This window comes from Trachinotus anak, unplaced genomic scaffold (assembly GCF_046630095.1).
Source record: "Trachinotus anak isolate AG129_WGS33_773 ecotype Australia unplaced genomic scaffold, CSIRO_AGI_Tana_v1 ptg000002l, whole genome shotgun sequence".
Taxonomy (NCBI): domain Eukaryota; kingdom Metazoa; phylum Chordata; class Actinopteri; order Carangiformes; family Carangidae; genus Trachinotus; species Trachinotus anak.
The window spans coordinates 10,080,926-10,104,701 of NW_027273853.1; the positions used below are offsets into that span (position 1 = coordinate 10,080,926).

At 40.2% G+C, this 23,776-nt stretch overlaps 1 protein-coding gene across 15 annotated transcripts in view; it reads right to left on the reverse strand.

Moving 5' to 3' along the window:
* Nucleotides 1–23,776, reverse strand: part of LOC139631277 (pleckstrin homology domain-containing family A member 5-like) — a 79,216-nt gene that overhangs the window by 49,179 nt on the left and 6,261 nt on the right. The window contains exon 4 of one of the 15 annotated variants that reach the window (XM_071495496.1): nucleotides 4,032–20,360. The exons of the other annotated variants lie outside the window; for them this stretch is intronic. Within the exon in view, the coding sequence (XP_071351597.1) occupies nucleotides 20,312–20,360 (49 nt within the window). The 3' untranslated portion in view covers nucleotides 4,032–20,311. Of the gene's footprint in view, nucleotides 1–4,031; nucleotides 20,361–23,776 lie in introns of those variants that run through there. 15 annotated transcript variants of the gene reach the window in all.

Sequence of the window (23,776 nt, forward strand, 5' to 3'; positions counted from 1 at the left end):
AAAGATGGACATATCCTCTGTGAAAGACGGCACCCACAGGTTTCTGGAGAGCGGTTTTGAGGCTCAGAGTGGGCTACTCTGGCATCTCCATCCTGGCAGTGCCTGACTCCACCTAGATCTTGGCTAATCCAAAAATGGGCAAAAAGGTGGCCGGTTTGTGGCAAGCACACGCTCACCCACCTGTCACTCAAAACAGCACGCCCTGAATCATACATAACTTTAAGGCTTAATAAAATTTAACTAGATGAGTTACATAAAAATTCAACACCTGTGCAGGTGTCATGAAGAGGAAAATTAGCTATAGCGACCAAACCATTTTTTGTATCCGTTTTTTGCATCAAAGCTTGCTATGTTTTTATAGCCTTGTCTATAACATCTAATTGATGTGCTTAAACAAACAGCAATATAGCAAATAGCAAATAGCAATTGCAAAACAAATAGCTATGTTTCTGTTTAGCATTTTAACTTGGGGAACTGTGGAAATTGACTCGCTCTTGGAGCCAGTCTCAAGTGGTCATTTGAGGAACTGCCTGTCTTGAGAGGTCCGATCACAAGTGGACAGGTACATCAGTTCACACCTGGCATTAGAATGCATCTCCACGTGTTGCGTGACCATTTGTGATTGGATCTCACTTGCTCTCTATATATCCAAATAAACACGTACATCACTTCCAATTGCAAAGACAAAATGCGTTGGAAGGCAGCAATGCATTTTCTGTGCTTAGTCTGCCAGAAATTAAAAGAAGAAGAAGAAATCAAAACAATACAAACTGGGTCTATTCCTCAGCATGTTCCAGGCAAAGCAAATGAGTGACACATCTCTATGGGCTTTTTGCAATTCTCAGACATCTTGGATGAAGCCAGATTTGACAACGTGAATGAGTAGGACATCCTGTTTATGCAGAGGACGTCAGTTGAGTAGGCAGTCCTTCAGTCTGGCCCAGGACACATTTACATGCATACTGCTCAAATAATGTGGCCCAACCACCTCTGGATTTGGCCTGAGTGATTGAATCTCAATGCATTCTCAATGTGGCTTCACACTACACATTCACACCACTACTTTGAGCTGTCCACTTGTGATCCGATCACTCAAGATGCTTGTTAGTGCCAGGTGTGAACGGAGCTGTAGCCACTCCAGTTACACATCTGTGAAATACAAACACACTTATTTTTATTTGAAAGAGAACTGTTAAATGACACAGTAGATAACTTTGATAAATGTATGACAGGTAAGGCGTGTAGATGCCAAAAGTGATGCTATCCAACATGAGACCCAAATAACAGAGCAACAAAGAGAAATCTGAACTGTTTCCATCTCTGCAATTAAGACACGACTGAGGGAACTGAGAAAACCCAGAACAAGACAGGTTTCATCATTTTCCTCGATGACAGAGATGAAAGCATTTACATCTGATACTGACACAGTATCACTGTATTAACTGAAAATGTCATCCTGAATGACTCTTTATTTTTAAATGTTTGTTAGAAGTGACACAATCCTTCACAGTATACTGAACAACAAACTGCACTTCAGGGATGAGATAATGAAAGAAAAATGTGTTTACACTTGCACACTGAAGAAAAAACTAATTAGAAAAAGATCAAAAGGAACGTTGCTAATTTTGCAGAGGCTAACAAAATGGACCAGTCAATGAGGAAGTCAAACTCAGGCTCCCCGAGGCTGCCAGGAAGTTTAGGAGAGCTAAATCCTCTCATGAATTACAACATCCCACTGACCGTAATTACATGAGCCTGTCAAAAATGACTGTGCTAATGACACATTGAAAATTAGTAGTCTGTGTCATACAAGAACAGATATGGTAGTTGGAGGCACAGGCAATGTGCAGTCCTGGGATTAAACCAAGATGCTCAAGTCACAACACTGATGAAGCAAAGAAAATTAGGCCTGTAGATCAGCAAACCCAGACATTTTCCCAGCATAATGGCTGCGGTGAGTGACATCACAGAAGGTCAGCATGAGAACAGAGGGGTCGGACAGACTCGCTTCACTGCCCAGGCTGCTTTGTGAGCCTTGGCAGGACTGACAGTCACAAATTCCAAAGTTTGCAAGTCAAAACGCCAATAGTGATGTGTGCTAGCAGGAGCCCTGAGCCAGCCCAGGCCCCTGCAACACAACTCACAACTGCTTACTGACCAAGCTTGACTTTTTTTTCCCCCATAAATTCTGTACATCAGCAAAGAGTACAGTCATTCTAGAAATATTTACAGATACTTTACGTCTCAGATCACATAACTGTCAGCATCAGCTTGTCAACTTTGTGCAGCATCGGCCTGTCAGCTTCGTGTTACCAACACAGAGGCAACCAAACACAGTGGTAATCATTTGCTTATGAATAATTTATAGTTCAACTGTTCAAGGCAAACAGTAAAACCTTTGGGTAAGCACAGCATCAATCTGTGGAGCTTCAGTTTTGCAGAACGATGAGACAAGTATTTCTCATCATATATATATATATATATATATATATGTGTGTACGTGTGTGTGTGTGTATGTGTATAGCCCTGCATATGAGTACAGCAGGAGATGTTCTTGTGCATACATTGCAGCACTCACACTGCTTCTATCACCACGTCTCCTGCAGATATCCTCCAATAACCCTTTCAGATGAACACAGTGATGTGAGTTAATTCTGAGTCAGTGATTGATTTGAGAAGGTAAACATGCGCTGCAGTAAATGCAGGCTGCATGTACTCAGCTTTGGTGGACAGTCAGGGGTGGGAATTTGTTATTGACATTTCAGCAACATTTAACCAATTCCCTGAACAAGAAGGCACAAACATGCTGAGAGAGAACTGAAACTGAGACTTTGTTAGGTAGGTAATTCTGTGTAATTCGGTGGATGTGCAGTAACGTGTAGGGAACTACAGTTGCAGACTGTGAACAATTTGCGAATAGTAAGGAAAGGGGGTTAACCCGTGAAAGCAGTTTCATAAATCTAGGTCAAATGTGGGTTTAACACACTGTATGCTCATTTTGGCAGTTTATTAAGTAGCAGTCTAATACAACTATCCTGTGATTAATCCTACCTCCTAGACGGCTGTAATGTTATAGTCATTTTTATGTAGTTTGTGGAAGTGTGTTGTGTATTGCATTGTACGGTGAGGTGAAATGGGTCTATTAGAAAACCACAGTAGTTGTCTTTCTCCAGTAACATTAGACATAAATAATTTAATAATGAAGTCTTAGAACAAGAAATAAGACTAAGAAAAGCAAGAAATTGCTCCTAATTCTCAAGTCTTTTAATAAGAGGACAGTAAAATTCACCACCTTCACTGAAGACATTACTGTGGAACATCAAATGCAAATATTAAAATAAGTCTGAATGCATGATCAACCATGGCATCTTATTGACAGTGGTATCGTCTAAAGCCATGAAATAGTTGTAAAAATAATACTTAAACTACACAGGCCCTTTCACATACATGCACACTTGCTCCAGGTAATGCTAACAGAGAAATGTTTTAAGGCGGGCCTTGCTCACTTTCATTTTCCACAATGGACACATAAAAAGATGCACACAGTTCTTTGTGAGCCTAATGAATGTATCAACTCTTTTCTTTCGGTGCAATGAGCCTGTAGGGAAGGGATAATGTAGGCCATGGTGCTGATCTGATACATCCAATAACAACATCTCCATCCACATACACGGGGAGCCTCCATAACCAACTGCAAAACTGATGATTACACAGCACTGGAGAAGCACAGCACAGCATGTATCATAGCTCATTCTATCTGCTCATTTCCACCCTGAGATTACATTTTAGTTTCAGATTGATTATACTGAGATGCACTAACAGCTTCTGCAGCGCAAACATCTACTATATACAGTTCAGCAATAAAGCTGAGACAAATGTTACACTATGAATGTAATCAATTCTGCTTCACAAGACCTAAGGCAATGTATGTGAGCGTGTAATAAAAGATTAGTTATATATCCATCCAAAAACACTACCCCCCCCCCCGTAAAAACCATAATTTTATTTTTTTAAGTGAATGACTCCAGATCAGATCTCCACTTATCACAGTCAGGAGAACAATTTACCGGCTCCAAACACCCCTTTTTCTCTCACAACTTCCTTCGTTGCTAAAGAACTGGGTGAAAACTGTCTGGTCAATTCAACTGCTCAAAGACTACAACACCATCTCAAATGCCCCACTACAAAAGGCTGAAGTTTTATGGCACTCGCTCATTTAAAGACTAAGCTAATTGTCTAAATGAATATGAATGAGAACAATGCACTGAAATGCTAAAGAATGTCCTTTGAATTAGCCAGTCACAGCTATAGAAATGCTTCAACAGGTGCAACTAAATCGAGAAACGGACACAGAACGAGAGTATTATTAGTTGAGACAGTGAGTCAGAGGTGGTGTAAGGTGCTGCACTAATGGCAACTGAGGATATTTGAAGCAGATACTCAGTATATGTTTATTAATCTCATATTTCACTCTGTACTTAATACCCAGTTTTAAGTACAGGTTTATGAGCGCTGCATGAGCAAAATGAAAAATGTGGATGAAAAAAAAAATGTGGATGATAGTCAATATGCCCGAATTCCATGGTACCTTCTAACCTTCTAAGCAGGTTTTGTGTAATATATTGACACAAGAAAAGGTGGTGAAGGGTGACAAAACTTCAGAAAAATCATAGAAAAGAAAATAAGCAGTATATCTTTTTTACGTTTTTCCTAATGCAACTTCACTGGCAGTGCAATTTATAGTTATAGTGAGACTGATGACAGCACATCTATTATCTATTTTCCTGTATAAAATGGTAGACAGTATTTCTTGTACACTAACAGCAAAAACAGTATGCAGTAACAATGAATGGAGTACATACTGTATATAACAAGTATTTAATATGGGGTTAGGGGTTAGAAACTGTGACAGGCTTCTGGACTTGCTCCTCTTGTGATTTTCCCCCACATGTGGAGATGTAAGGAGTCCTGATCCGCCCAAGCTCACCAAGCTATTCTCTTCTTCACCACCTCTCCTTTTGTGTTTCCTCTTTCATTGATTTTCCTTTCTAGTACCACTAAACACATCAAACATGACTGACTGGCAGATGACATCATTCTTTATTTTTTGTCTTAGTTATAAAAAATTAGAAAATGAACTGCAAATGTAGAGATAATCACTTTGGTGTTCAGCATTACATTGTTTGGTATTTTAAATGTGAGGATTTATTGCTTTTTTTTCTTTCTGTCATATTTCACAGTAAAATGAATATCTTTGGGTTTTCTCTCATTTTAAGAACCAGACAATAATCAATCTACAAAATAATGAGCAGATAAACAATAAGGAAAAAAACAATAATTGTAAAACTTATCATAGTTGTAGTTTTGGAATAAAAAAAAAAAACTGGGTAACTTTCTTTAAATACTGTGTGGTCTCTATCTTTGTCTATATTATTGAGCCTGGGCTGTGACAGACCCGCACAGAGCCAGAGAAATGTGGCAGTAGCTTAGAACCAGGTCCTGATCCACTACCTAGCCTTCAGCAGTGCTGAGCATGCTCAGTAGACCTGCCAGAGGGCCAGGCTCCTGCTTTGGCCTACTTCTGATAAAACCAGTAATGTCATGGAAAGTTTCCTTGCAGTGAATGTGTGTGCGTGAGTCAATCTGACAGAAAATGTGTGACAGAGAGGAGTGTGCCCTCAATATAGGAGCAAAATCCAATCTCATCAACCACAGCCACAAACAAATAATACCACCCTGGGTAATGGGCATTATTGATCCATCTATCATCTAGAACTTTAACAGGCAAAGTTATGGACGTACTGGAGTTGCAGGAAAAGCCACAACCACAAAAAGATGGAAAAAGTTTTATTCCAGCCTGACAAAGCGATTGAGAGAATGGCAGGCTTTAACTGACAATGTAATGAAACGCAATACAGGATCTGTTAAGCTCTAGTTCCTCTAGTCCCCAGGCAAAAATAGCTGCTAGCGTGAGCACAGAGACGGGGCAGCACTGTCTCACTCAGACATCAGTCCAATTCATTACAGAAAAGATGACCAACAGAAGTGGGTCAGCCATGAGACTGACAGACCAAGAAACTTCAGGAGACAGAGAGAGAAAGAAAGGGAGAGCAAGTTCATGTAAATGAGAGTCTATGACTTCAGACAATTATCCTCGATGGAAATTAGAAGGAAGGAGTTGTGTGGAGTAAATGGTGATGGTTTACACCCAAAAGACGCAGTGTCTGTAATCACGCAGGGCGAAATTTACTGCAACATGAGTGTTACCTTACAATTACATGTAAATTTGTTGATTACAATCATCATTTTTTCAGGCCTTTTTTTTTTTTTTTTTTTTTTTTTTAAACAAACAAGCTCTCTGGCAACAAGCGTAAATATGCTCACCCTGTGCTGTGGATTGTCAGTAACAGCTTCAGGCTGCAGGGAAGCAAACAGCAGACGACTAAACAAACATTACAGGGAGCACATATTCCAGTTCTTCCCTCCGGTCTCAGTCATGTGAAGTAGAAAAACACCTTAATAAATTGCATGTAAAGTCGTCTAATCGGTTCTGCAGCTTACTTCTGGTGACTCATTTGATTGTTACCTTTGATATGCATCTGCTCTGTTAGGTAGGCACAATATTTGGATTAGGCAAACCAAGTAAAATGGCACAGTGAAAAGATGAGTGACAGATAAAACTTAACAGAGGACACAAGTTCCGTACAGACACAAAACCTGATTCAATTACAAAGTTCTGTGCTGACACAAAAAGAACCATTGTGCTAAATGCTGAATCCTAGAAGAAATGGATTGGCTACAGCTTCAAAACCACAATCTGACTGCTGTCTCGTCAGCAAGCCCAATCCAAGTCAACAGACGTACATAGAGAAGCCGCGGTGACCTTGAAAAACACACTGACTCCAGAGATGATTGCTCCACAATCACCAGGAGACATGTATTTAGTTTCTCAGTTAACAAATCATGTTACTTATTTAGGAAGATTTGTTACTAAAAGTACCTACAGGCTATTTTTAGTCTAAGATACAAATAAACTTGTGAGTATTTGTAATAAATAAAACGAAAGTATAGGTCCTAAGTGCATCCCGAATAATGTCACCACTGAACTTTCTCACAACCTGATTTGACATTCTATTATAACACCCTGTTAATCTATATTTGAAATGGGGGCAATCAATGCCAGTCTAAAACAACGACTGGGAACGTGCAGAGGAAGCCACAGCTGACAAATTGAGGACAGCTTTCAGTGCAGGGCAGTCAGCTGCAGGAGTGACTCAATCCACTGGGAGTTTGGCACATTCTTGTATCATTCCTCTCCTCACCTACCCTCAAATGCCTCATTCAGATCAAGTCAAATTCTGACTTTACAGCATGATGTACATTTCATCATCATCCCTGAGACAAGTTAAAGTGTTTTCCATTATTTGACTTACTCTGTAAAAACAAACTCATCAGAGGGAGAAGCCAATTTTTTTTTATCTGGTTTACAGGGAGTGTCTCCTCTGGTCACCCGCTGCTGTTTTTGTAGGTGCAGCTGCATTGCTCAAATCCTCTGGGGAAAAGAATAACAAGCTACTTGTGTCCAGGTTTTTAAATCCCGTTCCTTTACAGTTCAGCACGCCTACAACGAGCAGTCATGTCCAGTTTATTAATGATAAGTCTGGAAGGATGATATTGTTTCACATCAACAAGCTCCATGAAAATCAGTTATACATTTTGTGGGCTGCAGCTCCCTGCTGGTTACTGTCCTCTGACCAACAGCTGCATCTGTCAGGTTTAGAGTTATTAGGGGTCACAAAGGCTATACATCAACATCCTGACAAGCACACAGATTATAGGAAGGGAGGGGATTATTTGGAAAGACAGGAAAGAAAGGCACAGAGTGAATTGGGTGAATTGTTCAACATAGCTGACTGAACTGCAAAAACTGAAGTACAAATACTGCCCACGTTTCCTATTAAGGGTAGGTTAGACTGCAGAGACCTGCAAAAAAGGATTCAATAACAGCTGTTTCTACTGGAGCACAAGCACAAGGCAATTTCCACAAAAATAGAGCTGGCAGTTGAGTGAACAGCAGTGAATGGTCAGACAGTAGAGAGAAATGTTTCCTGCTGGGCAACACACTCTACTGTAAACACCTCAAGGTGAAATACACCCAGTCATCCTCCTGCATTTGGCAGAGGCAAGGCTGTTTATTTTCTAAGTGAAAGATGCACTTATGTGCCACTTACCTTGATTGATGATGCAACAAACATGAAAAGTGGTGGCGAGGAGGGAGAGAAAAAGGAAAACACAAAATGTGCCATTACTGAGGATTTGCAACATTGTCTGACAAGTGTTGTTAACTCCCCTCTCTCACACAAACAGGTATGATTTTTATTGGAGTAAAGCTTAGGTAAATTATAATTACCTGATGTAATGTCTGCAGAAAATCCAACACTGCCCTCCAATGGCAACAATAATTAGTTACACTTAATTTTTACAGAGCAGAGGCAAACATAGCAAATACAGTATAGCAATGTATTTACACAAATCCAGTGAGAGCAGCAGTGCTGCTGAAAATTACTTCAAGACAACTCTGCAGTTTTCTAAGGGTGTGCAACTGCATCACTACAAATGAGATAAAACTCCGCTCGTATGAAAACTGACTCCAGTTCACCAGTATCAGTTACTTCTAAGACCTGAAAAATAATAATCTGTGAGATAAAATAAAGTATCTAAAATGTTAAATGCAACACAGACCATTGTAATATTGGAATTTTAAAACTGGGTTTATATCATGGACCATGTTATGCAGCTTTGATGCCCTCTTCTGGGTAAAAGCAGTAAATATACTTGGTTAACACCACCACCACTAAGCATGCAGGCGAACATCTGGTCTCAATCTCACTGCTTATTTCTCACTTTGAGCAGCACAGTTTCCCCACAGCTGTAAAAGGATGCAAAAGAACAGCACTTTCTGAAGATGAGCAAGAAGATTCATGCAGGCATAAACAATTAACCCAACAACACAGGGGGCCGGGTTGATCTCAGTTAATTCATGCACATACATAAAAGAAATCCCAGAGAAGGGGATTTGTGACAACAGTTGCTTGACTCTGAAGACTCATCTAGAGGAGAAGCCTTATAAATAGACACAAATACAAGCACAAATGGGCCATTTTTTTCTGTCAGCTACCAAATATCCAATATTGGCCACGTGAGTTCCCACACAGGAAGGTCAAAAATCTTCCAATGTTTCAAGGTTATTTTTGTCAAAGACAAATATTACAGAATAGCAGGACATTCAAGATATGAAGACATTGATTATCTTTATGAATCATGATATTAAGCATCATACATACATGGAAAGATACTGCTCTACTAAGAGTGGTATTTGGGACTTACCAGTCCCATCAGACACACAATCTTCAGGCAAAACCCAAGATGATTCTGAAAAAAGTGAACTCTTATTTTTTATACATTTTTTATGCATTTCTTACTTTCACGCATTTTGAACCCATCACTGAGCCAGAGACTTTTTTTGATCAAACAGACAAATGTTTAAAACTCAATCAGACAATGATAGAAACTAAACCTTGATCAAAGAGTAGCCTACATTTAAGTTGAAAATAACTTCAATCAAATGAGGAAACCTCAAAATAATTCAGATCAAAGTGCCTTTCATCTCTCCACTGCACACATGGATGTGCAACTCATTCTATTAATGGCTGTGCTGGAGCGATATAAAACAACACTATATGTCACTGAGACAATCAGACGCACACACAGCCCAGGCATTGTCAAGAAAAAACTGCTTTCATGAGGACCTCCAAATAAAATCAGTTCATTCTTCCATTTACTCTCCACACAGTGTCACAACACTGTTTTCACCTGCAGGCTCCTCCGAGCTGCTTCTGGGGGATGCCCAGGTGCCCCCAGGCCAGTTTTAACATGTGGCCCCTCCACTGAGTCATAGGTCTGCACCCAGGTCTCCCTTCAGTCATCTGTTCCCTGGTGACCTGTAAGAGGGAAACTAGAGGGGGCACCCTTTCCACATGAATCACCTCAAATTGCTCAATAGAGAGTAAATCAGCTGCTGAGCTCCAAGGTCCAGCGGGGTCACTAAACTCCTCTCCCAGTCATGAAAAGTGATGCAAGCTGCTGTTTTTGGCAGCTTCCATCCCTGATCTTATTTCTAAAGACTGGTGAAGGTCAGAACAAAAGCTAACTGGTAAATCAAGGGGTCTCTGTCTTTGTCCCCGTGGTCAGATATAACAATCACATCACTGAACAAAACCTGCAGCCAATGTCTCAATCCTACTATCACATCAACCCCCATAGACACCACCAAGTGGGACATCTCCTTGTTTTACAAAATGATGGGTCATGCCATCTTTTTCAGAGAGATGAAGAGGTCTTAGATGTAAAGGTGCTGGATCTTGTTCTCACTGCAGCCCACTCAGCAGGAAAACAGTATTATTTCAGTGGGAGGTAACAGTCAAATGAAGCCAACAGAACGTTATCTGTAAACAACAGAGGGAACAAAGGGGCACTCTAAAACATGATGTTGCTCTCCAGACCTCAGCTGTGCCTTGATGTGCTGTACGGTAAAATCACAAACAGAGAGAAGATGTGCAGCCACGTTGCCAGTGTGTAACAACCAAATGGCTAGCATCCCCCCTGGCTTACCCTGCCCATCTTCATCTGAGGCTGTCTAGCTAGTCTAGTGTCCTGTTTTGTTTTTTGTTTTCTTTTACTGCTGAAGAAGACAGAGGTAGCTAAGATTCAGCAGCAATCCAGCAATCTTTTTTTCTTTCTTTTTTTTTTTTTTTTTTACAATAAAAACATTCCATTGAAGGAAATTTGTGTATGTATATTGTTAAGCCACAGCTACTCCTGAATTTACCCACTTTATTTTGAATAGATTCATTTTACACAAAGAAACTGGTTAAACGAAGAGCTGACACAAACTGCAAAACTCAAATGAGCACAAACAATGTATGAATTGCTTTTTCCCGTGCCACTGCTGGTATCTAAGCCAAGGCTGGGTCATACTTCAGACAACAGCCAAGATAATAGCTTTCTATTTCTCAAACATGTCTTGCAGGAAAAACTGGGACTATCGAATACAAAATACTTTTACTAAATATATATATATATATAAAGAGAGAGAGAGAGAGAGAGAGAGAGAGAGAGAGAGAGAGAGAGTGTGTATTGTACATTCTCAGAAACAATGACACATCATAGCAACACTCAACCCCTCAACACTCAAGGTCTGACCTAAGTCGTATAATCCTGACTATTCATTTCAACACATTTAATTAGAGTAGTAGCCCCTGCAGTAGACCCAGGGAAACCCCTGCTACACACATTCAAAGTACCTCTTGCTGGATACCTTGGGGAACAGTGACAGGCCTTTTCCATATACACACACATATAAACAGGATTAGCAGACAACCATGACTCATGGATAATCGTCTTCAGTATAGTTTTATATAATGTAGGTAGCTAGTAGAAAGACAAAACAACGTCTGTCCAAGCAGTGTCCATTAATCACAACATCTGTCCTTGAAGAGAGTGAGACGGAAATTCTACAGACAGAACATGATCTTGTTCCCAAAAGACCCTGATTGATCCCCACTGTATCAACAAGTCTTACTGTAAAACAAAGTGGTAATTGAGATCCACTTAAAGTGTAGAGGAATTCAGTTCAGTTTGTAGAAAAGCTCTTTAGACATAAGAAAACCATTTTACCAGCAAGTACCAGAGGCAGTTTAAAACACCCATGTTCTTCATGAAACAAAACAGAAGGCTTCCTAAAAAAAAGCTTTTTCAACTCAGTTACAGCAAAGATGAATGTCACATCTTGTTAGGGCACATACAAGGAACAAAAGGAAATCTCTGTGGTGGTAAAGAGAAATTAAGTTTACAAAGGTAACAACATTTCACAAACGCTTGCAAAAATACAAATAAATACTCAATATGCCTCTTGCCAAACAACACTGCACCTACCTCCTTACTGCAAACTATGAAATGAACAGGAGCCACAGAAACACATGGGTATGCCCTATTAATATGAGCAGTCTCTCCTGTCAACAAGGCACTGTGATACTTCTTGCAGCATTAAAATGATGTTTGAATTGGCACAATACTAGATAACTTCATATCTACATGATATGGGTGGTGACGGTGTAAGATTACATGAAAACCACAGAAAAACAAAGCAACAGGGCAAACCCCAGGTTTGTTTTAGGAGAGATATGACCAATATCACTTGTAGCACGTCACTGATTTGTAACTCCTGGCGGGACATCTCTGAACACTGTGCACCGTGAACACTGACCAGTTTGTGAGAGAAAATCCGTTGTTGATTTGATATAGAGCCTCACGTCTGTTCCTCTTTTGCTCCACATGCTTTTTCCCTGGCAGTGAACAAGCGCGCTAATAGTCCTGCACTAGTCAACGAAACACTGCTTCTTTCTCAGAAGATGCACTAAACTCAAAGTGTTGTACATTAACAGTGAGGTCACATCAGGCCACATAAAGTCACTGTGTTCATCCAGCAGTAAGATCAATCCTTGTTTAAACCAAAGGCTCCTGTTTTTGTCTGTCTGAAAGTAGTGAATATGTCTGTGATTCATATTTAGGGTTGAGGTTCATAAGTAATACACAAATTATCAAAGCAACTGAGGATTAGCAACACACATCAGTGCCAAGAATCTTATTGCATCAAGTGCAGGCTTATTTTGTCAGTTTTAAAACCGTGTGCAGTGTTGCAATGAGATGTGGGAGTATAAGAATGAAAAGCCGGCCTGATTCACACACACACCCCTCTCATCTCTCCCTGAGGAAAGCTCTCGACATGACTCTGTTAGTACCTCATTACCAGGATGACTCTGTTAACATTGCTGGAACATAACCAACAGCCTCCTGGCTCGATATGGCTGCTGGGCTATACCTACAGACCAGGTCACGCTTCAGAGGAACAATACGAGACAGAGTGCATGAGTAACAACACTGATCTGATACGCTTTTGAGCCGTGCTCCGCCTGAAATCTGAGACGGCGTCGTTAGCGCCAAAGTGCCTCCATCCAGTTTGGCTCAACAGGTTTCAGGTGCAGTCATAATGGAAATATGAACATCTCACAAGTCACATGGACCCTCTTGCCTCTCAAACATTTCAAGTAAGTCTGAGTTACTTTGGTGAATTGCTGGCTGCATGAAAGAAGCAAATAGGCCTATCAGCACCAGTGTGGGCAGGGCTTAACCCAAATTTGTGTTATTACCAAGCTCAGTCAGTATCAGTAGTTGCTGAATCCAAAATGGACCCATTTCTCTAAAGTGTTTGAAATAATTTAAACCGCCAGTAGCTGCTAGTGACAAAAGCAACAGAATTTCATCTATGATGCATTTTATCAAAATTCTGCTTTCATACTCTCCTTAGGTTTTTATGTGCAGAGGCTTTGACTTTCAATCAATTTCCAACACTGCTGCTCATCTTTTGTATTTATGATTCACCTGAGAGAGTTTCATGTCCAGCTAAGCCTCTGTTTGTCAATCGCTTACCAGTTTCTATTCAAAAAATGATCAAGGCTTCTGCTGAACACCTGTTATAACCACTTCAGGACTCTATTACGAGAGAGTGGGATTCATTTAAGTCCTTACAGCTTCTTGTTAAGAGATCCTTCTATCCTTTTCAACTTTTTTGTGGGGTAGTGTGAAAGTTAATAGCCACACTCAAATACCACTATTATACTCAGACTGGCCGTTTGCCAATAAAGTAAATGGTAAAAAGATCAATCTTTCTGCATTCTGTAAAGTTGTTGCTGGGGACTTAAAGATGTATGACCAGTGAGCAAATGAAATCCTGACTGGATTTCTTGATAAAATAAATAAGCATGTTTTTGAGAACACTGAAGGTAAAGCCAATTTTAAGCCTGGAAGTGAGCCAGCTTCAGCTGTGCTTTAGTTCTTGGCAAAGAGCAAACTTCTTGTGTACACATTACTCCGTCACACTGAATGACTAATGAGCCTCCCTCCTCCACACATAAACAATGAAAACAAAAAGGGAGAGAGGCAAATCTAATAACTCAGAAGATCTTACATTCAACTAACGCCTTGTTCCAAATCACTACACAGAAACTTCCAAAAGATTTGAGGTTTAGATTCTTTAGACAGATGCAAGTGTCTACCATCAAGGAGCAGGCCCGCACTTTTTAAGCATTCAGAACTGAGAACTCCTCGAAATCAAGCACATCAAGTCTGATGAGGTCTAAAAATACTCAAAGAGACTTGAGAGATATTTATGAAGCTTCCTAGACTCTCACTAAAGGGTGGAAGTTTTTCTTTGAGAGAGGAGCATCACTGTTATACAAAACTGAGCCAAATGAAATTAAAGGTGACATCTTGTATTTTATTCTGAGTAGTAAAGATGAGGCTTCAGACTGACTAGCTGTTAAATAATTTGATACAGGAAAATTTATATATGGAAAAAGCATCAGTTGTGGGTGTATGACGACCTAACGCATTTCCTTTTTTTTTAAATGTTCATTTGAACAGGGACACGTACACAGCATGAACCAGAGAATTTATAGTCTAAGTGAGCTCACAATGCCTATACCTAGATGGGGTCTCCAAGCTACCAACCAGCTGACCTAAAGAACCCAAGACATACATGTTAAAATACAGAAATATAGACGCTTCTTCATTACCTCTCTTCTTCAGCTTTCTAGTCTTATTTTTCTATTTTATTTCCATCTTGTCTCAGTTTTGCTGTTCTGACACCTGCACCAAAACAAAGTCATTGTACACATTAAAATAATTCTGATTCTCATTCAAATAACTGACTAACCGTTTAGTCTAAAATACATTACAAATCAATGAAAAATGTCTTGTTTGGTCTGACCAACAGTCCAAAATCTAAAAATATTCAATTTACTATAAGGTAACACCTTAGCAGCAAATTGTCACATTTGGAAACCTGCAATTTTGCTTGATAAAGGACTGAAACTGCAAAACAGACACATTTTGATTGATGAACTGATTAATCTACTAATCATATAAACTCTAATCACAACATATATTCCCTCTCTTTTCAAGAGATTATTATTTAAATCGAGTACGCTCACTTGTTTTTGGTATCGGTTAGTTTTGCTGATCTTCACAGTGCATTCAACGTGATGTGATGATCTTATGTTGGTGCAAACAGCATTGTCAAATTCATATCACGGGTCATATCTCTGCCACTGTGACATTTATACCAGTTATATTACCCACACACCATACCACCTGCCCACCCACATGCTCAATAGGGACCATCATCAGTCTAGTGGCAGGCAGTAATAAAGCTGTCACACAGGGAAGACTTCTTGAAACAGTCTCTGCTAAATCCCACTGATTCACGCCGAAGCACAAGAAGCACAGAGACAGAAATATAGCAATCATAACATCACAGTCAAAGCTGAGGGTGTATTTGTCTGAACCGCCAGCAGAGGTCTTACAGTGAAGAGCAGTGGTCTCCCTTTATGCTGGAGTGGAGGAGAATACCCTGTACACATCAGTTTGTGAATAACAGCACAGAGGTGGCAAGGCTGCATTTATCCTTGAGCGAGTAGCGCCGATATTTAAACCAGACTCTTGACTTCCAGGGCCATTCACCCCTACCGCTGCTGAGACATATTGCAGAGGCCTGACAGCTGATTAGATTGATTGATCACTATGAGGTGCGACCATTAATGCAGTTATGAAGCCCCTGTCAGCTCACTCCACTCTGGCTTTATCTCTCACACTCTCACACACCATCTAATTGAAGCTGAAATCCGGCTGCGCAGAGCTGATATACGTCATGAAAGCAGGGACACACTCATTTCATTGCATGTGGTTATTTAAAGGTAATCTATGGATTTTTTAACCATCAGTGACAAGGTGAAGTGGTGTTTCGGTGGGTAGGTCCACTTATTGTTTGTATCTTAAGTTCTGTCTCTAAGTGCACAATGACGCACATTCATGTGCACAAGCACAGGCTAAAGTGACAGACATTTCTGTGAAGAGTGCTAACAGCAATGGTAACAGTGATGCACTACAAGCCGATGTAAACAATGCAAGTTTTAAAATGTTTAAAACAATGGGTTTGCAAATGTATTATGAAGTAGGAAATGCATTCACCATGTTTGACAGGCCTTAAAGATACCATACTCATATTAACATTTTCTATTAACATGTAAAGCTTATGTACAGTACCCAACTGTACTATTCTCTTCAGCTATCTGTGAATCACCTGGCCTCAAACAGACGGCTAGAACTCCGGGAAGCAGGAAGCACGCACTGCTCCAAGGCACCAATTTAGATCAAGGGATGCACATTTAGCTATTTGTTTTTTCCAGGGTTTTGTGTTTGCTTCACAAAGTACTCCTGTTCATTTGCAATGGGGGACAACAATTTTTGTATGTTCTCTGTGAGTCTCCAGACATAGCACGGCACATTCCTCTCCTGGTAACTCCAGTGATGCCATTCAGCTTGGGAGAAACACAAATGTACGATATCAATCACAGCAGGTATACATTATTCAACGAGAGACTTGGCACAGAGTTCAAATATTTGTTTAGGCAGGGATGGCCAGATCCGAGGACAGAGCGTGGGAGAGGACCCTGACAGCAGAAGACTCACTACCCCACAGTTGAGCAATAAATGCAGTGTATTATCCAATCACTGCCACTGTCTATGAATCCCTCCCTGTCCACAGAAAGAGAATCACATCCCCAATAAGTAAATCGCTATGCCTACCATACAGATTTTATGTCAGGCTGCAGCTTTATCTTCATATAAGTCTTGCATATCTCTGCTCTGTCTAATCTGATGGGTCTAATAGTACTAATACACCTCAGAGAACTTGCTGCTATTTGAGGCAGTCATGATGGCCTGAGTACTATTTATATCTGTCGAGTGCCCCATCTAGCAGTAGAATTTACAGTGCACTCAAGTCATGATGGGACTCACACTAAAATGAATGCACACAGACATACAAGAGGCCTGATAAGTGGTTGTAAAAAGCAGCTTCACTTGGGTTGATGTTTGTTGGGAATAACTTTCAAAGTGCTTCATACAGTTATGATACTGCATAAGGACTTTTTAGATGAATGGCTCCTGTAAGTACTGGCAGTGGCGATGGACTAAAGAGAGAATGAGCCCACCAGTACATCTAATCTCTCCCTCCTCCCTTAGAGAAAATGTAAGGGACATCAGGTCTACATATTAGCATGTATTCCAATAACAAAACGCACCCACTATTTGGTTCTAGTAAGCAAGAAAACATCAAAGGATCATACCGAAAGAGCCAGAAGTATTTGTGCTGTCACTGAGCTCAAGAGAGAGAGACAAGAACTGTGAAAGGATTAAAAACTGAAAGGAGAATCATAGAAAGAAACAATGTCCTGCTGTTACCATACATTATGTGTAGCCCTGCAGACCTCATGGGACACGCAAGGTCTGCAGGGGGAACGGACAGTGCAGCTGACACTGTTGCCAGGAGAGAGAAGGGAGGGAGTAAGCCAAAGCCACAGGACCAGGAGGGTACAATATTAATCCCTCCACTGCTGCTGCTAAATTGAAAACTTGGCAGAAACCAGCACATCAGTACAGCACTACACCCTTTATTCAATCCTCTGGAAGAGTGTAAAAAGAAGGAATATTTTAGTGGATCCTGTCCATGAAGGTGTGATCACTGTGAAAGCAGAGGTTTGGTTTCTCTCTAGCAGTTGAGGGAAAAAAAGAGAGACTACTGACTGCATGTTTGGATGTGGATGAAGACAAATTCAGAGGCTGAATTTGTAACAATTGGTTTCAGGAAACCGTACGCTGTTCCAAAGCCCTCAGTGGACATTTTAACATGGTGCTCCAAGAGCTCACAGCTGTACAGCATTTGAGCAGAGTGACGGCTTCCAAAAGCTCCCTAATCATCACAGACCATCTGGAGAACAACTGGGCCGTGCACTGTCCACTGGACTGAGTTAGACAGACAAGCGAAACAGAGAAGGGAAGAAAAAGATAGGGAGAGAAGGTATTTGCTTTGTCATGGCATGATATGGCAGCTGTACCATTTAAAGAGCTTAAAAGATAGTCATCACCAAGATAATAAACATATATCATGGAACCAAACTAAAAGGATTTCATCAGCAAATAAAAAATGCCTTCCACCTGCATGTGCACTGAACAGGTCTTGTTTGGTTTCTACAGCATCTCACCACGAGCATTTCAACACCACTGACTGGGTTTCTGTACCACACGACTCTCTCTGTAATCACTGTAATGGGAGTTTAAACTTTGAGCTACATTAAGTTCCTCAACTAAACAGGCCCCTCAGAAGCAGTTAGCCAGGCCGGATGGATATTTCGAACATCTGACATCAGAGGAGAGCAGAGAACTGCCAGGATACTGAAGTTCAACACATGGCTTGAGATCAGATGCTCCAAAATCGTTTTTTCTTGTGCCTCTCCAACTTTAAATCCTGCTCTGCTTTCCAACTATATGGATAAAAAAAGGTAAAATTAATTGGACTGCAGAGAGGAGAATGCAGAGAGAGATTTAAGCAGTTCCCAAAGAAATATAAATTGTGAGAAGTCTGATTCGTTCTCTAAAAATTGTAAGGAGGCTGGCATATCGAAGTCTTATATGTAGATGTAATAATGTATGGAATAATAGTAGACCAACAGCATGACCACGACGAAGGCAGCTGCCCCCAGATTCAACTTGGCACAACATCAGCAAAAGACGGCTCATTGCAGATTACTGCAGGGATTACCCAAGTTCAACATCTCTTTCAGCATTAAATCAAAGACACTACACAACTAAGAGGCTTTAGGACCAAAGAATTACTGTAGCCGCGTGTCCCCCTACTAAACCCAAGACGTAGGCCTACATTCAATCAACATATTGAATACCATTAGGGATTAAATTTATATTCTTTAATATTGGATATTAATCATTGCATAGAGTTTCAATTAAAGAATATTTTTCCTGATAGGGCACAAGGACAGTACAGCACAACTTGTAAAACAATGACAGAGCTTGCTCACCAGCGAGAGTCTAAAAGTGACAAAAAAAAAAGTTGTCACATATTACACTTAGAAAGCTATCACCTTCTTGCAAAGGAGACTGGGACCACTGCAGGCAAAAAGTATCTTGATACTCTAATTTCCAGCTCTGAGAAAAGAATCCTTCCCATAAGATAAAGAAGGAAACAATCAATTACTTGTGCACACAAATTGTAAACAACAAAATGCAGATGGGCAGCCAAGAATATCATAAACAAAAGCAGAGGCTAACTCGGTCTGATGTGGATTTTCTCTGAGAAACCGTCTTAATCAGCACCTGGGGCAGGCACCGACATCAGAGGATCTTTTACACATATGTTCACTCGCACAGCATCCAAACATACACACACTTTTCTTCCAGTGCCTGCCAGATGGCTGGGACCCCACAGAGACTGAAAAGCCTGAGAGCAGCTCAAAGCCTAGTTGACTGTCTGTCTGTCTCCCAGTCAGCACCCAGTCTCACAATAGAGAGTTATAGAGTCAGTGGCGAGGATGATGTACAGCAGATCCAGATCCACTGGTTTCCCTCTTAAATCACATCGCACACACAAGTGAGCTGCATGAGTACCGAGCGCTGACAGAGTTAGTGAGTCAGCAGCCACAGCCATCACAGTCTCCCCCTGCCAAGGGGGTGAGTAAACACTCGCTCAGAGATTTGCAGTTAAGTAGAATAAGGCATTGTCCCCAGTGTGCCATTTGTTAATGTTAGGCATGTGTATAAAGCGTCTTACTTCTTTACAAACATACTGCTAGAAACTGCATATGGACATATGATTAAAATGATCATCAGGATTATTTCATTCAGTGATGAAGCCGTATTATTTCTCTCTCTTTTTACACAAAATCAGTTCGTAATATAGGATGAGGAAGAGGTGAAGTTTGACATAACATTCATCAGTCTGTTAGTCAGTCCGGAGGTTTGCATGTTGTCTCTGTGTTAATGTGGATTGTCTGTGGGTGCTCAAGTTTTCTCCAACATGCAAGACATGTAGGTTTGGCGAGTTGGAAACAGATTTGCCCAAGAAGTGGTAATATGGTCATCTGTCTTTGTGTGACAGCCAGTGTGTGCTTGGATATACTGTGGCTCCACTAAAACAAATGAAAGAAAGTGGGTCTACTTGTTGCCTTGATAATAAATCTCTTGAGGAACCTCAAGTTGCTACCAGCCAGGACACACACACTGTGGAAAATAAAGCCTGAGACGCTCATGTGTGAAAGTGGACTGTTGTTACTGGTTTATTTTAAAAAATGCAAGAAGAAGAAAAAAATGTGAGCGAGGCCCAAGCAACCCTGGAAAAAGCAGAAGGTAATTAGGTTTAGGTTTAATTAGTGTAGTTTCAGCAAGTTATGGTAACACAGAATGAAAAATTTATTTAATTAATTTCTGCTTCATAAGATAATAACAAATGTAAGGTATATACAGTATGTACCTGTCCCCAAATTATGTGATGTTTATTCTGTTAGGATTTTTCATGACTGAACCATTCCACAAAACAAAAATATAATGGTTATAGTTTTGTGTATATTTTTTGCATCTTGCATAGAATTGTAAATACTGTACTGCAGGTTTTTTATGTGCGCTTGGCTGCACAGGATGGAACAACACATGCACACCACATTGTAGAGATGGAGCCACTGGCAGAGTTTCAGAGTTTAATACACCATGTACACTGATTTAGTACAGTGCTTTAACATTTAGTTGACTGGAAGTATCCTTGAGGGGTCCCGATATACAATTTTACACCTGCCAGCTAATCAGAACAATATTTTCTATGTCCACGGCATAAACAAATGGAGAAAATGAAGTTGTAATGGAGGACTATGCTGTAGGTTAACAGTGTAGTGACAGTGGTCTAGTCACAGCGTAATGACACACACACTTGTGATTGGTGACAGCTTTCTTTTGACTATGGATCTGATGCACCAGAGCAGGTGCTCTTACCATAAAGTCAAATGTTTATCAGTTTAATTAGCCTGAATGTGGAGGCCAAAGTTGTGCTTACTTCTTAAACTAATAAATCTAATTAAATATACAGTCCAAACAATTGGTCTCCTCTCTCACACTCTCACTACAGTGTCTGGATGTTCAGGGTTATATAATCAGGTCTGATATAAGGTTTTGCTCACAGATAGAAGTGTGGATTACTCCCTGGAGAGAAGGGAGAGCCTTTAAATGTCTGCCATAACTGTCTGTCTGACTTTATGGAGGGCACACAGCGACTCACATCGCTCTTGCCCTGAAGATCAAGACCTCAACACTTGTTTTTACTAGATACCAGGTAAAAATAAAAAAATTAACAAAGAGCACACACACTGCAAGGCTCCAATTCTCACTTAATTATGGCACCAAAAACTTGTGATGTTTCAAGCACCACTGCTCTTCATTAGACCAAAATAAAGCTACTGCAAATTCAATGATACAGATAAAGCCACTGCAAACCCACAAAGGCACACAAACACTTCTCCAAATAATTTGCTATTATCTCATTTTGAAATGTAACCTGTTTATCATCTGATTATGGGTAACATACATAGCCAACACAAAAAGTTTCTTTAAAGCTGCTGTAACCAATATATACTATATATAGCATACGACAATGGTAGTCGCTGGTAGTGAATTTCACTGTTTTTAGTCAGTCTCATCAATCACAAAGCAACGTTTTTAAGTTGAGGCAGATTGTTTTCAGCCAAAAAAAAAAAAAAAAAAGCTCTAAAAACCCACTGTGCAATCCCTGCCCAGCACAAAACAACAGACAAAAAAACAGAGCTAAAAGAGAGTGAATATTGGACTTAAAGTCACCAAGTGGCTGGAAACACATCTTCAAATGTTTAAATAGTCAACTATATACAGTTTGTTTCTACTATTATTGAGTTATTATTGAGTATTATTGATTCTAAAGCAACACTAAGCAAAATGCTTAGAGTTGTAGTATTTCCTAGAAAGAACTCAGAAGGAAAACTTTATCATCTTTGAGCTACTGTGAATTGGGAGTGTTCATTTTGATTTTTTTTCTCTGACCAATAACAATTGTGCTGATAAGATTAAAACAGACTAATGGAGGAGGGTCTGTAACCCATTAAAAATACCAATACAGATGGGTTTAAGTGGACTAGAACGATCCAGGGTGTCTAAACGCAGAGCGAGACAGACAGGCACAAACACACACACACAGGAAAGAAACCTCCTGGCAGATCATCACACAAGGAGATGCTCCTTTAACTTCATTGTTGCAGAAGAGGCAATGCCCTTCTTATCGAGGAACTCATAAAAAGCTCTATGTTATAAATTCACGAGCTTATTATAAAGATCATATGCGATTGAAAAAGAGAAGAGAAGAAGAATCACCTCTCAACTGGCGCAGAGCAATGCGCCTCTGGTGTGAACAGTAAGACAACTGCTCACGCAACAAAGTCCGACTGGACTTAAACCTCGAAATAAAATAAACAGGCCAGGCCTGCCCCAGTCCTCTGCATAGACAACAGCTTGTATACTGGTTTTTTATTAAGAAACAGCAAAGTTTCAACATGCTGTGGGGTTAGTCTGATGCGCAGTGCATTCGCTGTCTGTCCCGAGAAAAAGAATACTTTAACTGCCCAGATGGTATTAATGTCCCAGGATATTTTAACTGTTTTGTCAAAATCTCTGAAGTTGTGAGGTCAATGAACAAATACTGTGCGTTTACACTGCGGTATATAAGTTGGTGTTTTGAACAATCATCACAGTCTAACTGAAGGAGCTATTTGTAAGTTTTGCTATAGCTAATCTTAGCAGCTAGCCCCAGCCCAGTTGGCCTGTCTCGTCACTTTCCAATAGGGAGTCAGTGTAGCATCCAGTCTTCCATGAAGAAGAAGCCCTGCTTGGTTTGTGTATTATAACCTCTCGTTGTATGTAAATGCAACGATGGCTGAAGCTCTTGGCAAGACTGATAAGTAAACATCTGTTAATGCGAACATTAGCTATGTAGCAATTGCAAAACTTACAAATAGCTCCTTTAAGAAATAAAAGATGCAGATTTTAGAGGAAGCTTCAACATAAAATTTCAATCTGTGTTATAAGTTTTGGAGAAGAACCTTTATGTGAGTCATTACACTCAAGCGAATCTGTCACAGGCTTCTGAATAGTTTTTACCACATTAGCCATTATTGTAAACAGAAGCTTTAACAGGTTATCAATAAAAAACACAGAGCCATCATAAAAGAGGATTTAATTATTTTGCTTTGAGTGACAATTACCACAATTGAATATTGATCCACATGAGAGCGCCCCAGTGCTCCGGCTTTTAAATGTACCTCAGCCACTGTGTGGCCCTTCAAAGCAGAAAATGAACCAACAGCTAAAGAGAGATCCACTGGAGAGATTTTTGCCATAATTGGCCAAATTTCATTTGACATGCTTTCCTCTGTAGTGAGTGATGAATTATGCAGTGGTAGAAGTGAACAGCCTAATGAAAGTGTTGGTTGCAGAGCATACTGGTACAATATTTAGATTTTATGTTGCACTTTATACTGATGAGCGCTTGGAAGTGGAAAATTGCCCTCAAAGGACACTCACAAAATGTCATCAAATGAAACATTAATAACTGGATAGCAATCAAGCTAGACTTTTGGCCTATAGCACTATGAGGGTCAGCTGTTTGAGCCTCCTACTGTAGTTATTACTCACTCATTAGCCTTCAAAATAAGATGTCAGCCATCTCATTGTGTAA